We start from the raw sequence: 23815 nt of genomic DNA, 5'->3' as shown, positions 1-23815 counted from the left end.
CTTCCGAATATCGTAAGGAAGAGGCGTTCCGGACGGCCGCAGAAGCGCATCCGAAAGCGCGCGATGCGGTGACCGCCACAATGATCCGATGTGAACCCAAACGCTCGTACACAGGTGTGTTCTTCTCGGTGCCGTTCCATGACGAAGAACCCGGCCACATCGATGAGGCGGTTGGTCAAACAAATGACAACCAACAACAACACCACCAGCACCGCGTGCGCGCCGTGGGGAACGATCCCCGACACCGTTCAGGAGTTCTGGGCACTGCCCGCCGAGGCGCGTCCTCCCGGGCGGAGCCACCTATCCGAGCTCCCGTGTCTCGTCGCGGCCTAGGGTCCGTCCATAAATGACGTTACGCGATTTTGGACGATTTTTGACCCCCCCCCCCCCCTTTCGTCACACGGCGTCACAAAAAGTCAGACCCCCCCTCAAATATGACGTCACAAAGCTCTGCCCCCCCCCCCCCCCCAAAATATATAAAACATGCTTAAAATCGCTTTAAACTATTGTCATTGTCGTGCGTATTTAATATGGCGCTGCACTCTGATGTTGTAGGAGAAAACATTTATTAAAAAGTCTATTTAATTAAGTAGAACGTGTTGTCTATATTTATTGAAAGTTGCGCATTTTGATGTGACGTCACATTTCTCAAACCCCCCGCCCCCCTCTCGTCACACATCATCACAAATGTCTGACCCCCCTCCCCCCCTAGGTGCGTGACGTCATTTATGGACGGCCCCCTAGGGACGTTTAGGATGCTGCTTCGCGCATGCCTGGCGCCGGCGCTCCCGTTATTATCACGCAGTGGTCCTGAACCGTTTTACTGCAGCCTTGCACCCCCAGTTTTGGTTGTCAGTCGTAAAAATTAAAACATGCATCATGTTCATAAATACATAGGGTTTGGTGAAACGAAGTTGTTGTGCTTACGCGACCGTGCTAAATTAGTGTTTCGATTATTTGCCCTCGAGCAAAAAATGTGGCCACGTCTGGCACCTCCCGGAAAGGGCATCTCGCGCCCCCAGGGGGCTTCGTGCACCCCAGGGTTAAGAGGAGGAAAAAGAAGAAGAACCATCGCACTAATGGAACGCTTCCGACGACACAGACGCGCGTTAGAGAGCGTTCGACAATTAACGCGTACGCATTACTCTTCTTCTTCCTTCCTATGACGCATTGTTATCATTATGGATACAACTGCTATACTCCCTACTGGAATGTGGGGATACATTTTTTTTCATGGATGTACTGTACTCGCCATGGTAACGTGGAATTTCCATTTCGGCACAACGACGCGCGCGCGCGCGCCCCATTGCTCGTCCGAGCAGGAAGACGCGGCGCTTCCTGACGTGGTGGTGGTGGCACTTCGTAGTGAGCACACCTCTCTCTCTCCATGCCACCACGACCACCACCAACAGGAAAGGGGGGTGGATGGGTGAGGTGTGTGTTGGGAGGTTGGCGGAGGGCGGGCGCGTCGTGGGTGCTGGGATGGGGGGTGGAGACGCGCGTGACGCATCCTCACAACACACGCGCAAGCCGCCCCCTTCCCCACCCCACCTAAATACAACCATCGCCGCTCACTCACAGAGACGCGGACTCGCACACGCAACCGGCACGAGCTCACACACACACACGGTGACACGAGCTCCCACGCGCCGTGGCACGAGCTCACGCACACAGTGACAGGAGCTCAGACAGAGCGACACGGACTCATGCACAATGACACGAGCTCACACGCAGCGGCACGGGCTCACGCACACGGTAGTGGCACGGGCTCACACGCACAGTAGTGACACGGCCTCACGCACACACATACGCAGTCACACAAAGTAGACGCACGGTAGACAGACAGTCGTACACCAGCACACACGCACGCGCACGCGGACACAAGTACGGGCACGCGCAGACTGACACATTCACAGACAACAGCAACAACCGCCATTCGCCACTAAGTGGTGGTGAAGTCACCACGACGCTTGTGCCAAGCTATGTGCACGTTGAGGCCACGTGAAGTGTCGAACACCCGCCGGCAGGAGGTCACGGGGCAGACCCAGCAGGTGCCACGGGTCGACTGACAGACAAACACGCAGACAACCTCACACGCGCACAGACGGACGCACACGCGCAGGTGGACGCAGACACTCGCGCACCCGACACCGAGTCCGGGCGACTCGGTCAACCTCGACGAGGCGGTGGCTCTTTGATTCAAAGCCGCGCTCAAGCGGCTCCTGCCTCGGCCCGCCGCCGCCACCGCCACGAAGTCCTCTCCCCGCGAGGTGCCCACGTGCCCCGAGACCGCGGGGGTGGCGACGATGCCGAGGCGAGCGCGCAAGGGAGCTCGACTCTGCGAGGAACCGGGGGCGCGGTGAACGAGGCCGGGGGGGGCGGCGGGGGTTGGTCCCGGTTGCCTGGACCCCTCGATCAGGGTCCGGCTGGGGTCCTGCTGGGGTCTCTCCGTGGGTAAAGGGAGTTGAACCCTGGTGAGGAGGGGTCAAGACGCGGACCCCCGTGGCTGGCAGCGGCGGAGGTGGTGACGGACAGGGGGGGGGGGGGGCGGAGGGGTGCCCTGGGAGGCGTCGGAGGCCGGGCGGCGAGGGGAGCGACTCAGGCATGTCTCTGTCGGTGAGTACACACGCGCGCGCACACACGTGCACACGCACACACGTGCACACGGATACACGCACGGGTATACGCGGGCGCGAGAACGCGTGTGTGTACAGACACGGGGACGCGTGTGTGGACACACGACAGCGGTGTGTGCATGAACGAAACATGCAGCGACGTTGTCGCCATAACAGAATGTTGGGGGCAAGTGATGTTAGCGAGCGCCTATTCAGGCCGCAATGGCGCACATGGTGGTGGTGATTTAAGAACTCGCGGCCGGCCGCCTTTGTCTTCCGCTTACCCATGTCGACACACACACACACCGCACCGGGTACTAAATTAAGGCCGAGTTAATGGATGGTTCAGACCAAGTTCTGACTCCATCCGCCACCGCTGTGAGCCGGGGTCGGGAATGAATCTCAAGTTCAGTGCGCGAACTCACAGGTCGGGAGGAACACGCACACGCGACAACACGCGCTAGGCTACGAGACACAGGCTACGAGAAACGAAGGCAAAGACAAAAATCCTCCGTATAGCCTTGACAGACTGTAGGAGCAAGTGCTGTTAGCGAGCACCTATGAAGGCCGGAACAGTACACGAGGGGGTGGGTGGCCAGCACCACGCCCGGACGCCTTTGTCTCCCCAGTGGCGATGTTTACACACCGCAGCAGGTACTCATTTGAGGCTCAGTCAACCTAGGGGAGGTCCAGGACCGGTTCAGATAATCGTCACCGGTGTTGGCCATGAGCGGGAATCGAACCCGGGTTGCCGGGTTCGTAGCGCAGCACGCTAACCGCTACACTACCGCTCCCCAGGAACGAAGGCACACACACACACAAAGGCAAAGGTTCCCCGTATAGCCTCACCAGACTGTTGCGGCAAGTGCTGTTTGCGAGCACCTATGAAGGTCAGTACGGCACAGGAGGGGGGTATGTGGTAAGCACCACGCCGGGCCGCCTTTGTCTCCCCAATGATGATGTTTACACACCGCACCATCTGCTATTTTTTGTTACGGCTGAGTCGACTTAGGGGTAGACCCATGACCGCTTCAGACATTCGTCACCTATGTTGGTCGTGATTGGGAATCGAACGCGTAAACACAAAGACAACGATCCCCCGTATAGCCTTTAACATACTCTTGGGGAAGTGCTGTTAACGAGCACACGCACAGATGCGCAACGGATGAACGCTCACAAAGGCATACGCACATACGATTAGCACGGTTGGTTACGTACGGTGCGAAAGAAGTTCAACATACGTACATACGTGCGCGCATGGATAAACGCACGCACACACGCATACGTGAACACTTGCACGCAACATGCACGCATAGGCAAGGAAAAACACACACATGCACGCCCAGATTAGTTTGTGATAACTGCGTTGGCAGTGACGCACAAGCACAAATAACAACAAACTCAACACACTCGTGAATAACACTGCCTTTTAAAAAGGAAAAGAGTATATAATGGGCGACGTTTCGGGCAATGACACTTCTCCAAAGCACCCAGAGAGGCCAGACAAGATTGGAGGCCAGACTCTGACTGGCCTTCAACTGACCTCCACTCTACGTATGTATGATGTTGAACTTCTTTCGCACCGTACGTTGCCAACCGCGCTAATCGGAGGTGCGGGTTGTCGCGTTGATGGCGAAACCTAACTCGAGTTATATTCTTGGTTCTTTCGGTAAAGTCACGTAGAAGGGAAACAATAAAATAATAAAATATATATTAATATAAAACAAATAAATTCTCACGACGCTTCGATTACAACACAGGCAATCATCATCAGGTGTGAAAACCACAGCAAGAAAATGTTCTTGCTGTGGTAAGGCCCACTGAACTGCGAAACAGTTCTTTTTCAGCAGCTACCTGGCCACAAATGATAGCTCAACGAAGTGGCTTATCGCGTGTACATTTATAGCAGCCAAATACTACATCTAAACGCGTGTTCATTCTCGATGTGGAGTGGGAAAAAATCTGGAGGTCCCGGCGATAAAATCCACGCGACCACGTGGAGGACGTGCAAACTCTTAAATACGCAGCAGGCGTCAGGGTCGAAATCGAACCGACGACCCTCCTGCTTTGTGGTAGCTGATGCCTTGTGTTCGTGTCGCAGTTTCGATGTCGCAAAATTCCTTTGATGTTATTCACACCGTTTTCGTTACACGCGCATCGTCAAGCGAACTCAGACATCATCCTGACTCTGGTGGGTGAGACACCGTGTGACGAAACCGATGCCGAGTTTGCCTCTGCGGAAGCAAAATGCTGCTGAAATGTGTGCACTCCCAGAAGGCCTTGGGGCCGAAGGGTTGTCATACTAGACGAGAAAAAAGTTTTGCTGGCTGACTGGACGTTGGACGCTGGACGGACACGTTCAAATTACAGTAGTGCAGGCTGCTTGTGTAAAAAAAAAAAACTTTCATTATTATTTACATTCGGGTAGACAGGCAGATGCATGAAGCAGACACCATTGCCTGCTTAGCTGTACGATACTTAAAACAGATCACAGGGTTCTGGTGTTTGGAATGGCATCACTGCCTGCGTGAGACCGATGCGACGATTTCACAAATTTAGTGTCTCCAAACTGGAGCTTAAAATATTCACTTCTCATGATTGTAGGGTAGAAAAAGAAGAAACACCGTACAATTAAATCATTCATTGATTCGTAATTTCACTGCTGGACGAAGGCCTCTGCACGGTCCGACCATACTTCACCACGCTGGTCATTTGCGGGTCGGTCAAAAACCAACAAAAAATAGTGCACAGAACCTTGTCCGCTGATGTCAGAGCCATTGGCGGGGGAGTCGAACTCGGTTCGCTTGGATTTACTCCGCTGCACAACAACATAACATCAAGAGAGCAATGCCATTGCGTGGGACCACTTGTACAATTAATGCCCGACGTCTTACTGCTCGGGTCAGATCGCTGGGCGATCACGTACGCGTCTAATAACGCTCGGACGCGTGCGCGCGATACGAGGACGATGAGGGGGAATGTCCATGCCTGAATCGCTTAAGGGGAGGTTGTTGTGATGGGTGGTGCACGTGTACGGGATGGAATAGGGCCAGGTTGCCGACGCGGTTATTGAAGGGGCACCCCAAGAGGTCAGCGAGCAGAAGGGCAAGGACCCGAAATCCACGTCGTGGACGACTTTAAGAGCGGATCTTTTTTTTTATCGCGAGCTCTAGCAGAGGGAAGGAAGCGATGGCGAGATATTGTGGTGGGGGGGGGGGGTGTTCATCAGCGGAATTGAAGGCGACAATCGTTTGATGTTGCAATTGACGGTGTTTCATCTCTGCAGCGAGTGGTTAGAAGAGAGCATTCCACGTGGCTTTATTGAAACCAGGCGGCAGGTCGCTTGCTCGGCACCACGTGTGCGCGTGTCTTCCCGATACGCGAGCACTCGTGCTGCTGCTACTGCTGCTGCCGCTGCTGCTACTGCTCGTAATCTTATTAAATAGGGAAAAAAAGTCAACATATTCTTCAATAACACCGTGAACCTTAATCGGAAGAATTTTATTTTATTTTAAAAGTATATAATCGGCAACGTTTCGGACAATGGCCCTTCTTCGTAGCACATCGATGTTGTTAAGTTGAAATTACCACGTGCTTTGAAGAAGGCCACTCGACCTCTCTTGCCTCTCTACGTCCCGTGAAGAAGGGTCATTGCTCGAAACGTCACTTAAGATATATTCTTTAAATTTAAGGCTGTTTTTTTGACGAATGTGTTGAGGTTTTTTTTTATTCTGCAATACTTGATGTGGTGTACCAGGCACGGAAATATTTTCCAGGGCAATGACTCGGACGGGCCCGGTTCAAATTAAGCTCTGGCTATGGCGGTGTACATCAGATAGGTGACGACACTCATTGCCGTGACGCCTGTGTGTGTGTGTGTCTCTCTCTCTGGGTGTCGACTCAGCCTTAAACGAGTACCTGGTGCGGTGTGTAAACATCGCAACTGGGGAGACAAAGGCAGCCGGGCGTGGTTGCTGGTCACACACCACATCCCCGTGCCGGCCTTCATTGGTGCTATTCGTTAATAGCACTTGCTCCAACAGTCTGTCAAATGCTACGCGGGGGATCTTTGTCTTTGTGTTTGTCGATGTGTGTACAACATCAGTGAGGCTGTGTGTGTGTGCGCCAGTGTTACACGGGTGTGTGTACGGGTGTGTGTGCGTGTGTGCACACGCGGGTGTTGGTGTGACTTGCTGGCTGGGTGTGCGTGCACATGTTGCCACAGTATGAAGCAGAGGTTGGAACATCTGCAAAACATTTTCGTTTGTGACCCCGCAATAACTTGTAGCTGCCCCGTGACCCCTTGCCAGCGAGCATTCCGCGCTTGACGTGGCCTCAAAGTGCACCTAGCTTGGCACAAGCGCCGTAAGGCGATGTCACCGCCAACTTAGTGGCGAATGGTCGACTGTTGTTGTCTGGAAGTGTGTGTGTCTTTGCGTATGTGGGGAGCGGTGGCGTCGTGGTTAGCGCATTTTCGCTACGATCCCTGCGATCCGAGTTCCAGTCCCGCTTACGGTCAACACCGTTGTGACGGTTATCTAAACCGGTCCTGGGCCTTCCCTAGGTCGACTCAGCCGCAAATGAGTACCTGGTGCGGTCTGCATAAACATCAGCACTGGGGAGACGAAGGCGGCCGGGCGTGTTTGCTGGCCACACCACCCCTTCGTGTGCTGTTTCGGGCTTTTGTAGATGCTTGCTAACAGCACTCGCCCCACCAGTCTGCGCTACATTGGGGATCATTGTCTTTGTGCGTGTGAGGCCGTGTTTGTATGTGTAAGGGTGTGCGTGTGATCCATGCAAAACTGATACCATCACAATGCCCTCCCACGCAAGTATGCACGATGTCTGTATTATACCTGTTATCGACGCTCTTCACAAACGCATCTTAACAATTTCAATGCGATGCATTCCTCTCGCTCAACGAGAGAGATTAGACGTTTCGGACAGGTGACCTTTATCGGCCACGCTACAGCCACGTGTGTCCAACCCACCGCTGAGCGAGGGCCTTCACACACCGCGCGGGTCGTCGCAGGGAGGGTGGGGAGAGGTTGTTTGACCATACTTCACCATCGCTGGTCAATGCCGGTTGGTGAAAGATCTACCCATGCATGCCTCCGCACGCATTCAATACGCGTATGAAAACCTCTTGCTGCTGTGGGTCTAGCGATGCGTCGATTGATGTCGATTAATATCGATTCTTAATTGAAGCTCGCGATGAATGAGATTGAACTGCGCGTGTGTTCACGTGACCCCTCCAGCCACTCGAGGCCGCAACATTCACCAACAATAAAACAACGAATCGCGACCCCGAATCGCTATATATAGAATTGATATATCAGATATACATCAATATATGATATATATATCATCTATATATCATCGCCGGCAGTGTAATGCGCAACCCCGTATTCCACGTCAACCGTAGTTTAATAATTGATTGACCGTACCCGTCAATGGAATGTGGAATTTCCTACTTCGGCTCAGGGCGGCCAACGAAGATAACAGGCGCTCCGATACTCGTTTGAGAGAAGTTGTGACACTTTTAAAAGACCAAATTGCATCAAGACGTCGTGTGAACGAAGCAACCCAAGAACGTCACGGCCTATAAGCGGCAACGCGTTCGGCGTTTGTTGCAGAGAGTCACGGTTCGAATCCCAGCGGCCGCCCTGATTAATGCTGCCGGTGTAATTAAAGCGTATAAACATTTTATATACACGGAGGACGTTAAAGATCCCGTGACGTCATTCACAAGAGTAGGCCATTTGTGTGCCGACGTCATGGTCCATGTGTTTGCCACTCCTCTCCAACTGCAAAAACTCGGCATGACCCTACTGAAAAAGAGTCACGAGTCTCAGCGAGGAGGTGAATGCGCCCGATCACATCAGACCTGGGAAATAAGCAGGGTTGGGTTTCAGGTGTCACAGGTGTCACAGGTGCTATAGACCACGGGCTGTGCGCCCGCATGGTGGGCAGATCGTAGCAGTGCAGCTGCATTAATTGCTAGACGGTACTAGATGCCCCCCCCCCACATCTATGCACTCCATATTCACCAGCCCAGCAGTGGATAGATCATGGCTGATGATAATGTCGAGCGAATTCATTTCCAGGCGTTCCCAGGCCAAGCCGAGCGACACCGTCCCGCCAGCAGCAGCGTGTCCTGGGCCGGCCCCGGGGGTCTTCGCCCAGTGTCGTCTTCGTCGTCATTATTATAATTATTATAATAATAACAATTATTAAGCTGAACGGAGTTCCAAAGCGGAGCCGCGTCTTAGCGGAGAAGCAGGAAGTGGGCGGTGGGGGGCCTGGAGGGGGGCAGGGGGACCGGGGGGGGGGGGCAGGGGAGGCGCTCTGGTGGAATCTCAGCGTGAATTGTGGTAACAAACGACACCGACGACTTTGCTCTTTAACGTCGCTCCTCGTCGAGACGGGTGTAGGTCGCCAGACGCTCGTTCTGTCTGGAGGACGCGCGGCAAACGAAGAACTTACGAGGCGGGTTCATCGGGAGCACCCCCCCTGCCCCCCCCACCCACCAAACGAATAACGCGGATTAAAAACAAATAAATTAAGCAAAAATAATAACCCCGAGTCGCCGCAACAATTCACATGCCGAGGCTGCGTCGATGCCGACTCGTCAGCTACCGAGAGACCCCCCGCCGTATGCTAATGTCACGTATGTGGAACTTCTTTCGCACCGTACGTAACCAACCGTGCCGATCTCGGCCACTAGCTGCTATGAATAATGCTACCACAGAGCTCCGTCACGTGCGAGGATTTGTGCGCGGACGCACGCGGGGTGTATCTGTGGCACTGTTGCTGTTTTATTTCTTTCCACTTAAGCACCGTTGCATTGTTTATCCGATTTTCAGCGAGTGCCTGGCCTGGGTTTCCGTAATTTGTCGTTGTGTTGTTGTTGTTGTTGTCGTTGTGTTGTTGTTGTTGTTGTCGTTGTGTTGTTGTTGTTGTTGTTGCTGCTCCGCCACTGCCGACGGCCTTGGGCTGCGCTTCATGCGTCTCTGTGCATCTCTGTGCAACTCTGTGCATCTCTGTGCAACTCTGTGCAACTCTATGGATCTCTACGTGAACTCGAGGTAACTGCGATGTCCTGTAACGGCCGCCACTGCCTTGCGCTGTGGTCGTCCTTGTAGCGCAGCTGTTTAGCGCGATGGGGCCTTACCAGCTGCAAAAATTGAGCCTTCTTTAAAGCTACCGCATTTGATCAGGCAGCGTTATTGACGAATGTGTTGATTTTTGTTGTTGTTGATTTTGCTTTGTGCACCACTACCAGCGCAGCAGCAGCAGCATCATCACCACGTTTCTATTTTTACCAGCTAAAGCCCACTGAACTATTTGCTTTTTTTCAGAGGCAACCTGGTCACACGTGATAGCTTATAATCGGCGTGGCCTATATCATAATCATCATCATCACACGTGGAAATGTATAGTAGCAGCCAAATAATCTAAGCGCACGGGGAGAGAACATGCGAACGACAAATATACAACAGGCGTCGTCAGGGTTCGGGATCAAACTCATGTCCTCCTGCGTACCAAGCGAGGCAACTAACATCTTGCCACCGCGTGGCCCCAATAATTGGTTTACTTTCTTACCAAATCACGCTGGCAGCTTATGCACTTCTGACACATGCCAATCAAGCCATGTTGTGAGTGCTAAATGCATGAATTACATCCGTCCGTCTGCACCATATAGTATGATCATACTCTTAGGGTTTTTTTCGGTAAAGTCACGTAGGTAAAAAGAAAAATAAATAATAGAAATAATAATAGTAGAAATAAAATAATAAATCACGACGTTTCGGAGGCAACACAAGCTTCCTTCATCAGGTGTAAAAAAGCTTCACATCTAGAATTAAAGTATGATCATAGTCGACGCTAAACTTTCAGGCAATTGCCTTCCACCAGGAGTTAACAGCTGTTATAATATTGTAAGAATGGACGCACGCTGTGATGCACACCCCGTTGTCAACCCAGTGCTGGATGAAAACTACCCCGTGCCGTGTCCATCATGGGAGTTGTTGGACGCTCGCAGCGCTGTTTTGGTGGATCAGGGGGAGCATAGAAGTACAGAACAACGACCGACGTTGTTGCAACACTTGCCAACAACAAACCACTTGGAGCCGTCGCAGCAGCAGCAGCAGCAGACTATAGCAACCCGCTGTGCATGCTGGCGAACCCACTCAAGCGGTAAGCAGGCTCAGTCCCAGTAGAGCTTCCGAGATCTGACGTGGGATGGATCATTCGGCCATCGAATGCGTGACGATGATTGCGACGACGATGGTTTGTCGCCGCGATGTGTAACATTGACGCTGATAATGACCACAGCAACAGCGCTGGTGATTAATAATACTAATAAAACGAAACGACACCGACCCAGAAATACACGAGAGCCTGTAGGTACACGCAGGAATGTGAATTCCCCCGCACACCTATGCGGCTACCTGGATCGTGTTAAACAAAAACATCCACTTCAGGCCTTGCCGACATGCCTGCCGTTCTGTGCAGCTCTGGGAGGGAGGGATTGAGGCAAGTAGGGGGTAGGTGGGGGGGGGCTACGTGGGGGGGCTAGGTGGGGGGGCTAGGTGGGGGTTAGGGCTAGGTGGGGAAGGGCAGGTGAGGGGGGGCTACGTGGGGGGCTAGGTGGGGGGGCTAGGTGGGGGAGGCTAGGTGGGGGGGGGGCTAGGTGGGGGGGGGGGGCTAGGTGGGGGGGGGGCAGGTGGGGGGGGGGCTAGGTGGGGGGCTAGGTGGGGGGGCTAGGTGGGGGTTAGGGCTAGGTGGGGGAGGGCAGGTGGGGGGCTACGTGAGGGTCTAGGTGGGGGGGGGGGGCTAGGTGGGGGAGGCTAGGTGGGGGAGGGCAGGTGGGGGGGGGGGGCTAGGTGAGGGGTAGGGAGGGATAGGTGGGGTGGAGGGGGTGCTAAGTGGGGGGGGGGGGCGGCTCGGTAGGTGGGAGATTCTAGTGTCTGCAGATGTCCAGGCTGTCCCTCGCGGCACGACGTAGCGAGTGGTGACATCTCACTCTGCATTCATCAATCAGCTATCGCCATTCGAGAGCGTCTCTCTCTCTCGCTCTCTCGCCGCCCTTCACACTCTGTCTCATTCTCGAGATCACTACTCTCATTTTATTCCTCTCGTGCACGCGATCACTCAAATGTTCCAAACGATCGCACGCAAAAAAAACAACGCTTTATTATTTAATTTAACGTTAATATTTAAACAACGAGGTAAAAAAAACACGAGGTTATATGGGGTTTGCGTTGTTTAGATTGTTTTCCTTCCACGCTCCTCCGATTCCCACAGTTGGCTGCGTACGGTGCGAAAGAAGTTCAACGTCCCATACATTCGTTGCCAATTTTGCCCCCGAAATCTTGGCGTTTGGAGTTGGCGAGCCGTGTGCTTCGATTTTTCCAGCCACTGGTCCCGGGGTTGTGCACTTTTTGTGAACGCGTTGACGGACAGAGCCCAGCGCTCACCCCGATTAATACTGCGGTTGTATTAACCAAAATTAACAATGATTGGGTAAAACCATATACCGCCGGAGCAACATCGCCCCATCACATTGTGAAATCATAACGCCTCGCGCTATGGATAATAGCGCGGCTACCATATGTGGCTATAATTATTTTAATTATGTTTGGCCAAAAACAGAACAACCACCGCCATCATTACTACAGTCACTAGCCCCATCAAAACTAAAATTAACACCACAACAACCACCATCGATACTGTTATCACCACCACATCCATGAACACCACGAGTAGCACCAACAACTATCACCACCACCACCAGCATTACTACGACTATTATCACCATCAGCACCAAAGACAGCCTTCCTCCTTAACACACTGTTGAGGGGCAAGTTCTGTTAGCGAGCACCTATGAAGGCCGGCATGGCAGACGAGGGAGTGGGGTGGCCAGCACCACGGCCGACCATACAAGGTACTCGATTGAGGCTTAGTCGACCTAGTTGAGACCCAGGACCCGGTTCAGATAATCACCAACAGGTGTTACCCATGAGCGGGAATCGAAATCGGGACACCCGATTCGTAGCGCAGCGCGCCAACCGCCGCACCACCGCTCCCCCATACCAACACCACCATCAGCGCCAACACAATCACCACTAAAACCATTACCAGGACCAACCACCGCCCCATTTCCCACGCCCGCGTTCCGCGCGGTTCCTGGGTGGTGGTGGCGGTGGTGTCTGTGGAGGGGTTTACGGTTCAAGATCCCCGCAAATCCTCTCACTCGCGACGCGCGGCGCACTAATGGAGGCAGCAGCCGCCCAAAGACAAACAGCTCGACGCGAGACGCGAGCCATTCCACCCCTCCGCGCAGGTGTCCTCACCTGCTGCGCGCGCTCAAGCGTGAGCAGCAAGCCTCGAGGTGGTGGAATACTTTACCAAATCTCAAACAAAAGGCAAAGATCCCCCACCCCCCGTATAGCCTCACCAGACTGTTGGGGCAAGTGCTGTTAGCGAGCACCTACGAAGGCCGGCTCGGCACACGAGGGAGGGGGGTGGCCAGCACCACGCATGCGATTTCACACGCCGCACCTGGAACTCATTTGAGGCTGAGTCGACCTAGGAGAGGAGGCCCATGACTAGGTTCAGATACTCCTCACCGGTGTTGAGCGGACATTCGAACCCGGCTCGCCTGGTTCGTAACGCAGCGCGCTAACATCTGCACTACCGCTTCACCCCGTGTGCGCGTCTCTCTCACACACAGATATCTCCCCCACCTCCCCATCCATCCGTGCAGCCTTTGACAAGTCGCTGGCTGAGTGGGGCAGGTGCTGATAGCCAGAGCCTATTGAGTCAGGTGCATGCCATAGCATAACCATTAGCGTCGTTCTGCAGAATCTAAGTGTAACAGATAAGCGGACGATTGACGTCCAATTGGTATCGCTGCCTCGCCACGTGCAAAGACATCGAAAAGTGTTTTCGAACACAACCCATCGCCCCCCCCCCCCCGCTGCCTTCTGGGAGTGCGTAATTGTCAGCAGTATTTATTGAGTACTCGCAAAACTCGGGGCCGGTTTTGACACCGGGTGGCTCATCAGCAAGGTTTGCTTGAATCAGTGGCGATGAGTTGACATGTTATGGCCTATCAGGGTCCGGAGCTACGGCTCGATTCCGTCTCCCGGTGAAAATGTTCAAACATTGGTGCAGGTTTTTTAAATAAGCTCCCCCCCCCTCTCCCGCCCCGCCATCGCCAGGTCGCGTGCTGGTGGCAAGGCCGTAGCCATGGAGTCAACATTGGGGGGGACCACATCTTCCAGGGGGTCTGAGGTCCCCCCCCCCCCCCCCAGAAAAACAATCTAAATTTGAAAATAATTTCCTGCCATTTCCTGCCTGGACTTTTAATTATTTTTTTTATAATAATGTCTAATAGTGTATTGTATTACATTGCTCTGTTTTTTCTCTTTTTTACCATTTTTGTTTCATTGTATGTAATGTCAGAGATTAGGGATGAATAAAGTCCAACCATAACCACAATCATATAAACATAAATCTATTTAAAAGCAATGTATTGGGGGGGGGGGTGACATTTGAGCATATTTGAATATTGGGGGGGGTGGGGCCTTTGTCTCCCCCAAATGATGATGTTTATACACCGCACCAGGAGCAATACGCATGTTTAAGGTTGAGTCTAACTCGTGGATACTCATGACCGGTACAGATCTTCAGCCACCGCTGATATTAGTCGTGGTTGGGAATTAAACGAAGTTCGTCGCTGGGGTTGTCGTGCAGCGCGTTAACCACGACGCCACCGCTTCCCCTCCTCCCCACCCCACACAAAACAGGAGTGCACACACAGAGCTGCGTTGGTAGTCATTTACGCAAATACACAACACACACACACACAACGTGCACAACATGCACGTACATAACGTGACAACCTGGTCACGTGTCCCCGCCCCCTACTCCCCCATCATTGCCCCCCCCCCCGCGCACCCCCCCTCCACTCCCCCGACCTCCCGGGGTGCAGGGATCACGCATCGTGTCAGCGGTTTAGACGTCACACGTGACGTCAATTAGAGTCCTCTGCGCTCACCCAGGCGTGTCTTGTCTCCCCCTCCCCCCAGCCCACCTGGGCCCCTGGGGGGGTACGGGGGAGGGGGCGCTTACCCAGAATCTCCCCTCCCCCCCCATAGAGGTGTGCTACTGTCACGTGACGGTAATACCTGTATAAGGAGCCGCCCTTCATCGTGCACCCACATGAGTGCGTCTAAATATATAGAGAGCGCCAAATATTGCCTCGCGGCACTTTTGCCTTTAAATACAGAAATGCGTCGAGTCCGTTCCGTTCTGCGAAATACTAGGGCAGTCTTTCTAATACGTCGCCTTGCCCACACACGTCCTGTACGCAAGCTACGAAACAAAGATCGCCCCCATAGCCGTAACAGACTGTTGGGGCAGGTGCTGTTAGCGAGCACCTCCAAAGACACAGATCCCCCGTATAGCCTTAACAGACTGTAGGGAACAAGTGCTGTTAGCGATAACCTATAAAGGCCGGAACGGTACACGAGGGGGTGGCTGGCCAGCACCACGCCCGACCAACCGCCTTTGCCTCCCCAGTGGAAATGTTTACACACCGCACCAGGTACTCATACGAGGCTGAGTCGACCTACGGGAGACCCAGAACCGGTTCAGATAATTGTCACCGCTATTGGTCGTGAGCGGGAATCGAACGAACCCGGGTTGCCGGGTTCATAGCGCAGCGCGCTAACCGCTAGTCTACCGCTCCCCACGGAAACGCACACGCGCGCACGTGCATGCACACATGGGCCTAATTCCTGCCCCTGGAGTTGTTGTGTTGTTGTTGCCCTGCTTGTTTTCAGTATAAATTACCGCGACCGGAATATCTGGAAAAACGAATCCCACAAACGAATGCGACGCTTATTCGGGCCAACTTTTCCCAGCTGAATGGGTGAGTGCAGCACCACGCCTCATTGCACCCCCAGCAGCCAATCAGCATCCAGGTGGTGGGGGCTGGGCAAGACAAATTATCCTGCCGTCTTTCTGACGTCACGACGCTAGCCTCAGTCGACCAATCACACTTCGATACGTCGAGTGCCGCGTGCGGGCTACCTTCCAGATGTATTCTCGTCACAATGTTCCAAACAACCGCGGTCATTTCTCTTGGATCACGTCTGTGAGTGTCACCTCGTGTACCGGGTCGTTCTCTCATTGCCTCATTTCTTATTTTCTCTAGGAGCATTAATGTTGCACATTCAAGAACCTACAATCTCTGTGCTCTGCCAACTCTTTGCCTCCAACTGTTATGGATCACAGGTGTGCACACAAACTGACGTGTTCACAACTCACCACCAGGTACCAATTTAAGGCTGCGTCGATCTAGGGGAGGCTCGGAACTGGCGGCACTTAATGTGAGCTGTGGTCGGGATTTAAACTCGGGATGACTGCGCTAATCATTATACCACTGCCGTCTGCTCTAAAGCCACTTTGAGCATAAACCTATGAAGTTATATGGGGGAATCTTTGCTTTTGAATGTGTGTGGGTGTGCTTGCAAGTGTCGGTGCCGCATCTGCATGTGGTGCCTATGACACACGCATGTACCCACCAATGACGTTCGTGTGTCGCCTCTATCACATGTGGGGTGGGGGGAATTGTGGGAGAAGCGGCTCGCGCATCTTCGCTGACAAGCCACACGGCCGGCCTGGGATTCAGATTGCTAGCCGCGGATAACATCGGTGACGGATTTTATCCGAGCCTGTCCTGTGCCTCCCCTAGGTTGACTCAACCTTAAACAGGTACCTAAGGTGGCGTGCACACAACGGCACTTGGGAGGCAGAGGCACCCCCCTCCCCCACTCCACAAGCGTGCTGTGCCGGCCTTCGTAGGTGCTCGCTAAAAGCACTTGCCCCAACACTCTCTGTAGGCTTTATTCGAGATGCTTGTGTGATATATATATACACGCGTATATTACACTCTTTGTTTTTTTTGGTAAAGTCACGTAGGTAAAATTAAAAATAAATGAAAACATCTAAATTAAATCACAACGTTTCGGGCGCAACACAAGCGTCCTTCTTCAGGTGGGGACAACTTAGCGAAAGCACAAACGCGTAAGTGTGTCTCTTTTTTTGTTACCTACGTGACTTTATCGAAAAAAACAAAGAGTATGAATCCTTGCAGTCACGAAAGCTTCAAATCTACGCGTATATTACTTCTTACGTAGGCGTGCGGTCTGCATCACACACTCATATAAAAGTATGGCCACATGTCAATCATCTCGTATACTCTACTGTAAGCAGGTATTCGCACGATATCGCTTGGAGCTTGGTTTGACCAAACTGAGTGAAAACAATGTTAGAGAAGTGGTTACTGCTCTGCACAACAATGCCGTCCACCTGGGTTCAATCCCTACGCCATGATGCATTTCACCATATTTTCAGCCGAAAGTAACGCCTGCGACAGTGACGGTGCGACGAAAAGCATCAGTAATGACGGGGAGACAAAGGTGGCCGTGCGTGCACTGTTCTGGCTTTGCCAAACCTCACACCGCTATGTGAATAATAGGGTTGACGTGATATGGCAAGACTGCAATATGGCACGACATATAAGGGCCAGGTTGATGAAGTTGATTCTGTTTAACCGGGTGAGAATTCGAGAGACCAGGGTAGAGTCTCATTTGCAAGAAGGACATGGGTCACTGAAGTTACGAAAAAGCATCAAATAAGCAAATAGAAATCGGATGCAGAATAATAAAATATAAACAAAAACAATTTTGATTTGAAGCTTTCGTGACTGCAGGAATCCATACTCTTTGGTTTTTTCGGTGAAGTCACGTGGGTAGAAATAAATAATAAATCACGACGTTTCGATCGCAACACAAGCAATCGTCATCAGGTGGGACAACCACAGCAAGAAAAAAACAACCACGTAATTGGAGAAATCGAACAGAGTGCACAAACATCAATCATTGCTGCGTCGAACAATATTTCCCGTGACATCGGTTTTGCAAAACATCGTTATCTCGCGAATAAAATTGCCGAATGATTACAGAATTATTAATTTCATTTTTTTTAAATCTGTACTTAAAACTACAGAAAAGGACAAAAACAATGCAATAAAATAGTGAAATAAGAATAAAAAATTATGGGAAATCGATATCACGAGAATCATGATTTCGCTAAAGTTTATACTGCATCGTTAACATATTGCGAGAACCTAAATACATCAATTGAGATCATGAGCGTGGAGGAGTAGGCGTAACGTACCTCCACTAGAGAGGCCTTCTGGCGCTCCCCCGAGTGGAGGCTCTTCCGCCAGCGGTGCAGCGATGAATGCAATTGCAGGGCCGCACCTTTAACGAACGAACCCACCTTCATTTGCATGGCGTACTTGTCAAAATAGACTTCACGCGAATGTCTCAACGCATTTAATATATGCAGCACGAGACATTTAGCGTCAAATATCAACACAGCAAACGTGCCCGAGGCATCACAATAAATAAAATAAAACAAGTGCTTCTGTTATTAATATTATTATTACTAGTAAAGAGCAGCAGCAAGTAGGAATTCAACAGTGGTTGACATAAACTGCCGCAGGAATGTGGAATGTCCAACCACCACCGCCCGGGCGCAGGGACTGCCAGTGGGAGATGAGCGTTGTGTGTGTGGCTCCGAGTCGGCGTGCCTCGTTGCGAGATTTACGCGTGGCGGGTGGCACGGTGCATTGATTTACAAGAACGTCGCCTGCGATGAACGTCCCCTGCTAAGAACGTCGCCTGCAAAAAAATGGGGATGGGGGGAAGCTTTCCAGCACCCTCTTTTATAGTCATTGAGAAACATCATTGAGAAACACCTCGAAGACTACAAAAGAGATTATGAAGCAGATGAAAGACTTCCACAAACAAGTCCCTCGTCTTCTCCGCGGGGCAATAAACGTCTCAATAGCTCCCTTTCTCCCGCTCGTAACTCTTGCCGTGACTAAGGGGGGCGGTGGATGAGGGGGTGGGGGCGGCCCGCCTTGTCGTGCCCCGTCAACTCTTCCTCTTCGCGACACCGAAGGGGGCAGCCGCGTTTGACGCGCCACGTGCTCACTCGTCAACCCAAAGCGCGCACCCCGAGCGGCCCCACCACCCTGCCATGACGTAGGCCACACACACACAATGACACACACAATGACGTCGGCCACACACGCACACACAATGAGCAACTCTTGCGGATGGCGTCACGGAATCTTTAACGTCCACAGTCGTAGTAGGCAGTGCCGGACGATCCTAGTAGCACAAGTCGCTACATGTGTAGTAGCTACATGTGTAGTAGCAACATGTGTAGTAGCTACATGTGTAGTAGCTACATGTGTAGGAGCTACATGTGTAGTAAGTTACATGTATATTCCGGTTCAGTGATTCTGCACTTTCTCTATTACTATAGGACTATACCGCCTTCAACTTTTATGAACGACTGGGTGTTTAAGGTTAGCTATTTGTCGTATTATCTGGCTGTAAAGCAAATGAAAAAAATACAATTACTTTACTATGCAAGTTAAGCATTTGTGTTTTAATATTTACGTGTTTATTTTATTTAGTGCCCCTTTACAATATATGCTACAGGCCCGCACTAGCTTAACCCGGCACTGGTAGTAGTAGTATTTTTTGTTTGCTTTTACAGTTAATTACAACCGCGGTATTAATCAGCGCGCCCGCCGCTCGAAAAGAACCGTGAGCCTCTGCGACAAGCCGGGTGCTACGCGCAACCGCGACGTCACGTCACCGCCACAGGAATGTGGAATTTCCGCCACTGGCTCAGGGCCACCGATGCGGATGAGTGGTGCCACGACGCTCTTGTTTAGCACGGAGACATTTTTTAATTTGACATTTGAAAGGAAGCTTGAAGGAGGTTAGAATTATTCAGAAAACCTATGCGATTCAAGCCAAGTGCTAAGCACACACGCGCGCACATATATACACCGTCTGTTGGGGATGTTCCCAATTTTCGGATTCATATGGGAAATATAAGAAAATATTTTTTAAAAACCTCTGAAGATCCAAATCTTGAATTCCAAAGCCATCGCTCCTCTCAATTTTCAGTGCACCAAGTAATCCGCCTCTTGTGGAGCGGGGCCAGAATCCGATAGAAAGTGAGCGAAGCAAAGCTGGTTACTGGAATACTTTTTATACAGAAGAGACAAAGATCCCCCGTATAGACAGCATAGAATGTTGGGGCAAGTGCTGTTAGCGAGGACGAGCGAGTGGTGTGGCCGTTAAGCACGCCTGGCCTGATCTTTGTTTCTCTCCAGTGCTGTTTTACAGAGCGTACCAGGTACTACATTAAAATAAATTAAGGCTGAGACGACCTAGTGAAGGCCCAGGACCGGTTCAGACATTACCCGCCGCCACCGACGCCAGCCCTTGGCCGGGAATCGACGACCCAGGCGGTCGCCGTTAGCGCAAAAGTTGTATTGAGAGAGAGGAAGGTAGGGGAGGGGAGAGAGGGGGGCGACCGAGAGCCATGAGAAAAAGAAATCAAGTCAGCGCTAGACTCCCAACAATTAAAACAAAACAAAAAAACGGTGATTTGAAAAAGAAATCGGGGCGGTGGGAGAGTGGGTAACCTCAGCTCATCCGTACATCTGGGGCCACGACAATAAATTGAATACCGCTTTGTGGGAGTCCAACGGTGATCCACAGTGGGTGTTTTATTTGGAGAGAAAGGGAGGGGAAGGGGGGGGGGTAACGAGGTCTCGAGAGAAGCGGTGAAAGGGAGACGATGAGAGATGCGGGGAGAAAAGGGATGGCACAGAGAGAGAGAGCTGAAAGAGAGAGCAGGGGAGGTTGCGGGTGGCGCAGGAGGTTGTGTTGGAGCGATGAACCAGCACGCCTGAGAAACCTGGGTTCGAATCACGATGTCGGCCACCTGCGATGATTGAATGCGTTGATTGCTCGCGATTGCACAAAATAATAATAATAATAATAACAAATTTAATTCGGCGTTTCAATCAAATCATGTTAATTCTCTCTCTCTCTCTCTTGAGAATGCGACGCTTGAGTTTGATTGGCCACTCTTGGCAGGGCATGTCAAGTTGTACCTCCTTCAGTTTGGAGAGTGAGTGACCTATTGCCGTCACGTCTGCAGTTGCGCTGTGATGTAATATTCTGGGGTCCTTTTATGGCACGGGGTGGTGCGCCGCTAGCTGCGAGGGTTCTGAATGCGAATGTTTACATCATGTCACATCATGAAGTTCGACACGCATGTTGCCTCCAGAGTCTGAAACTCCGTAACCCTCCTAACAACACCTGTGCTGTCAGCTCCCTGCTCCTGTTCAAGCCCAGACTCCAATACTTTCCTCTTTGTACGGGACGGACAGAGAGAGAGGCGGGGGGGGGGCAGATAGCGGGAGATAACGAGAGAGATTTAAACGGGCGAGGCAGGGACATTTCTATTATTTCATATGGTGGCAGCAGCAATGTGTTCAGGGGCTAAATACCAATGTCGAAGGTTTGCCAGCCATGCGAGGGATTCAGGAGATGTATGGACAGGGAATCCTCTACTTACGAACGAGTTAGGTTCCAGCAGTCTATTCGTAAGTCGATTGTTCGTAAGTCAAATTTTACTCCTGTCGATTCCAAACACGCTGTACGGCGTGTACACTAAACACGGGGAATTGCTTTACAAGTTGTATAATCTCCTGTAGACGTAGATGCCACCGATTCTTCGCATTCTGCAGATGTAGATGCCACCACCGCCATCTATTGCGCGGCGGTTGAACTTACGACTCTCGGTCCGAACAGGCAACTGTACATATGGACAGGTTTATTCGTAATAATAGGGGTTTTCCCCCTTTTTCTGGCAACAAAACTGAAACCTTTTTACGAGGATTCATGTGTGCATTAACCACAATACTTGTGGTCAAAATGCAAACAAAAAACACACTCTGATAATATATGCATTGTCCTTTGAGACGAGGCTCAATAGAAAGCGTCTCTGGTGTGGAACAATCAGTTTCAAGAACAATGCATTTCTTATCAGAGTGTGTTTTTGTTTGCATTTTGACCACAAGTATTGTGGTTAATGCAGACATGATTCCTTGTAAAAAGGTTTCAGTTTTGTTGCCAGAATAAAAGGGAAAAACCCTATTATTATATTTTGGTACTGGCAAAGAAGGTCTAATGATGTAGGTTTATTCGTATCTCTGAAAGTTCGCAAGTCGAATATTCGTAAATAGAGGAGTCCCTTTAACACGTAGGCTTTCGCGACCAATATTATTCATAATCAACTTTTTGGGTTTAGATCGCGTTATTTATAAATGTGTCGTAACCCTCCACCACCCGACATGCCAATCAGAAAAAAAGTGTCACGTTGACAAAAGACAAATAGTTCACTGCTTTAGCCCACCGGTGTGTTGAAGCGTGAATTTGTTTTTGTAAATGTAGTGGTATCACGCTTCAACACACCGTTGGGCTAAAGCAGTGAACTATTTGTCTTTTGTCAACGTGACACTTTTTTTCTGATTGGCCGTGTCGGGTGGTGGAGGGTTACGACACATTTATAAATAACGCGATCTAACCCAAAAACGTTGATTATGAAGAGGAGTCCCTTATGTTGGACTTCTTTCGCACTGTGCGTAGCCAACCGTGCCAACTGGAGGTCGTGTAAGCGTTACTATACCTCCTCCGTTGAAGGAGCGCATACTACAAGTGGTCTGCGATATTGGTCCACAGTTTCATTTGCGTGGCCACAGTCGCATTGCTGTGGCGTGTTTTAAATGTGTGTGTTGAACTTCTTTCGCACCGTACGTAGCCAACCGAGGCGCGGGGGGAAGGACACCAAACTAAACACAGAAAGCAGTCTGGGCTTGAACAAGTGTTCGAGATGGACAGGGAATGAGAGAGGGAGCAAAAAAAAAAGAGTTTAAAAATATATAAAAGGGTTATAACAAGATCTGAGAAAGGTCAGCAGTGACAGCTACAGGTTGAGGAAGATACATAAAAGGGAGCAGAAGGGCGTACGAGCCAGACAGAGGGCGCGTGTGTGTGCAGGACAGAAAGAGATTGTGCTACGGGGAGAGAGAGAGGGAGGGAGATAAGATGCAGCGTCTCTCCGAACCAAGAGAGACGCTGCCTCGCTCACTCTCTCGCCTCTCACGTGGCCTCGTCTCTCCCTCGTTTTCTTCGCCGCACTCTCTGTCCCCCCCTCCACCCCCTGCTCACCCTCCTCCTCTGTGTAGCCGCCCGGTGCAGAGTTTCCAGCCCCTTGATGAGCCGCGAGCACCTGGGTGTTTACTCACAATCAGGGCTCAGGTTGCTCACGAGTCGGGAGTCACCTTCCGCGCTGCGCGGCGCGACAGTTGCAAAGACAAAGAGACCCCCCATACCCCCCCCGTGTAGCCATTAACAGACACACGCGTGTACACGCACACACACACAACACGTGTAACATTGGCACACGCAACCTCGCTGATGTGTACACACAGAGACACAAAGACAAAGATGCTCCGTGTGTAGCCTTTGACAGGCTGTCGGGGCAAGTGCTGTTAGCCAGCACCTATGAAGGCCGGCACGGCTCACGAACGGGGGGATGGGAGGTGAGCACCACGTGTGTCCGTTGTTTTGCGGCGATTCTTTACACATCGCACCAGGCACTCATTTTACGACTTACGGGGGGGGTGGGGGCACAGTCAGGCTCTCCGCAGGATTGGCTGGTGCAGGAAATCGTCGCTGGCGTTCGCCTTGAGCGGGAGTCGAACTCGGCTGTTCGAGCTAACCGGTTCCACGGTCACGCGACGCGGACAACCCCAACTCGGGTGACTCCGCTGGGAACCCAGGGCCAGCTCCCCCCCCCTCCTCCCGCCCCCGATGCGTGAACGAGGCTCACACAATCAGAGCCCACTTCGGTTCACGTGGCTCAATAGCCGTGAGTCATCTGCCGCATGTGTGTGTGTGCGAGCGAGCGTGGGCTCGGTGTGCATGCACGTGTGTGTATGTGGTGGGGAGCGCGCTGCGCTAGGAACCCCGGCCACCCGGGGTTCGATTCCCGCTCGCTGGCCAACACCACTGACGATTATCTGAACCCGCTTCTGGGCCTCCCCTAGGTCGACTCAGCTTCAAATGAGTACCTGGTGTGGTGTGTAAACGTCGCCACTGGGGAGACAAAGGCGGTCGGGCGTGATGCTGACCACCCAGCCCCTCGTGTACCGTTCCGGACTTCATAAGTGCTCG

The 23815-nt window shown here is 51.8% G+C and overlaps 1 protein-coding gene across 1 annotated transcript in view; it reads left to right on the top strand.

The window, feature by feature from the left end:
• The first annotated feature begins 2568 nt into the window (after positions 1-2568).
• The window catches only part of LOC144718702 (uncharacterized), a 91526-nt gene continuing 70279 nt past the window's right edge, over positions 2569-23815 (top strand). Inside the window, exon 1 of the mRNA XM_078594170.1 lies at positions 2569-2616. Within this exon, the coding sequence (XP_078450296.1) occupies positions 2605-2616 (12 nt within the window). The 5' untranslated portion in view covers positions 2569-2604. The remainder of the gene's footprint in view (positions 2617-23815) is intronic.

This window comes from Lampetra planeri, chromosome 5 (assembly GCF_965212315.1).
Source record: "Lampetra planeri chromosome 5, kcLamPlan1.2.h2, whole genome shotgun sequence".
In the NCBI taxonomy this organism is placed as follows: domain Eukaryota; kingdom Metazoa; phylum Chordata; class Hyperoartia; order Petromyzontiformes; family Petromyzontidae; genus Lampetra; species Lampetra planeri.
This window is presented reverse-complemented; position numbering and strand designations above follow the sequence as displayed.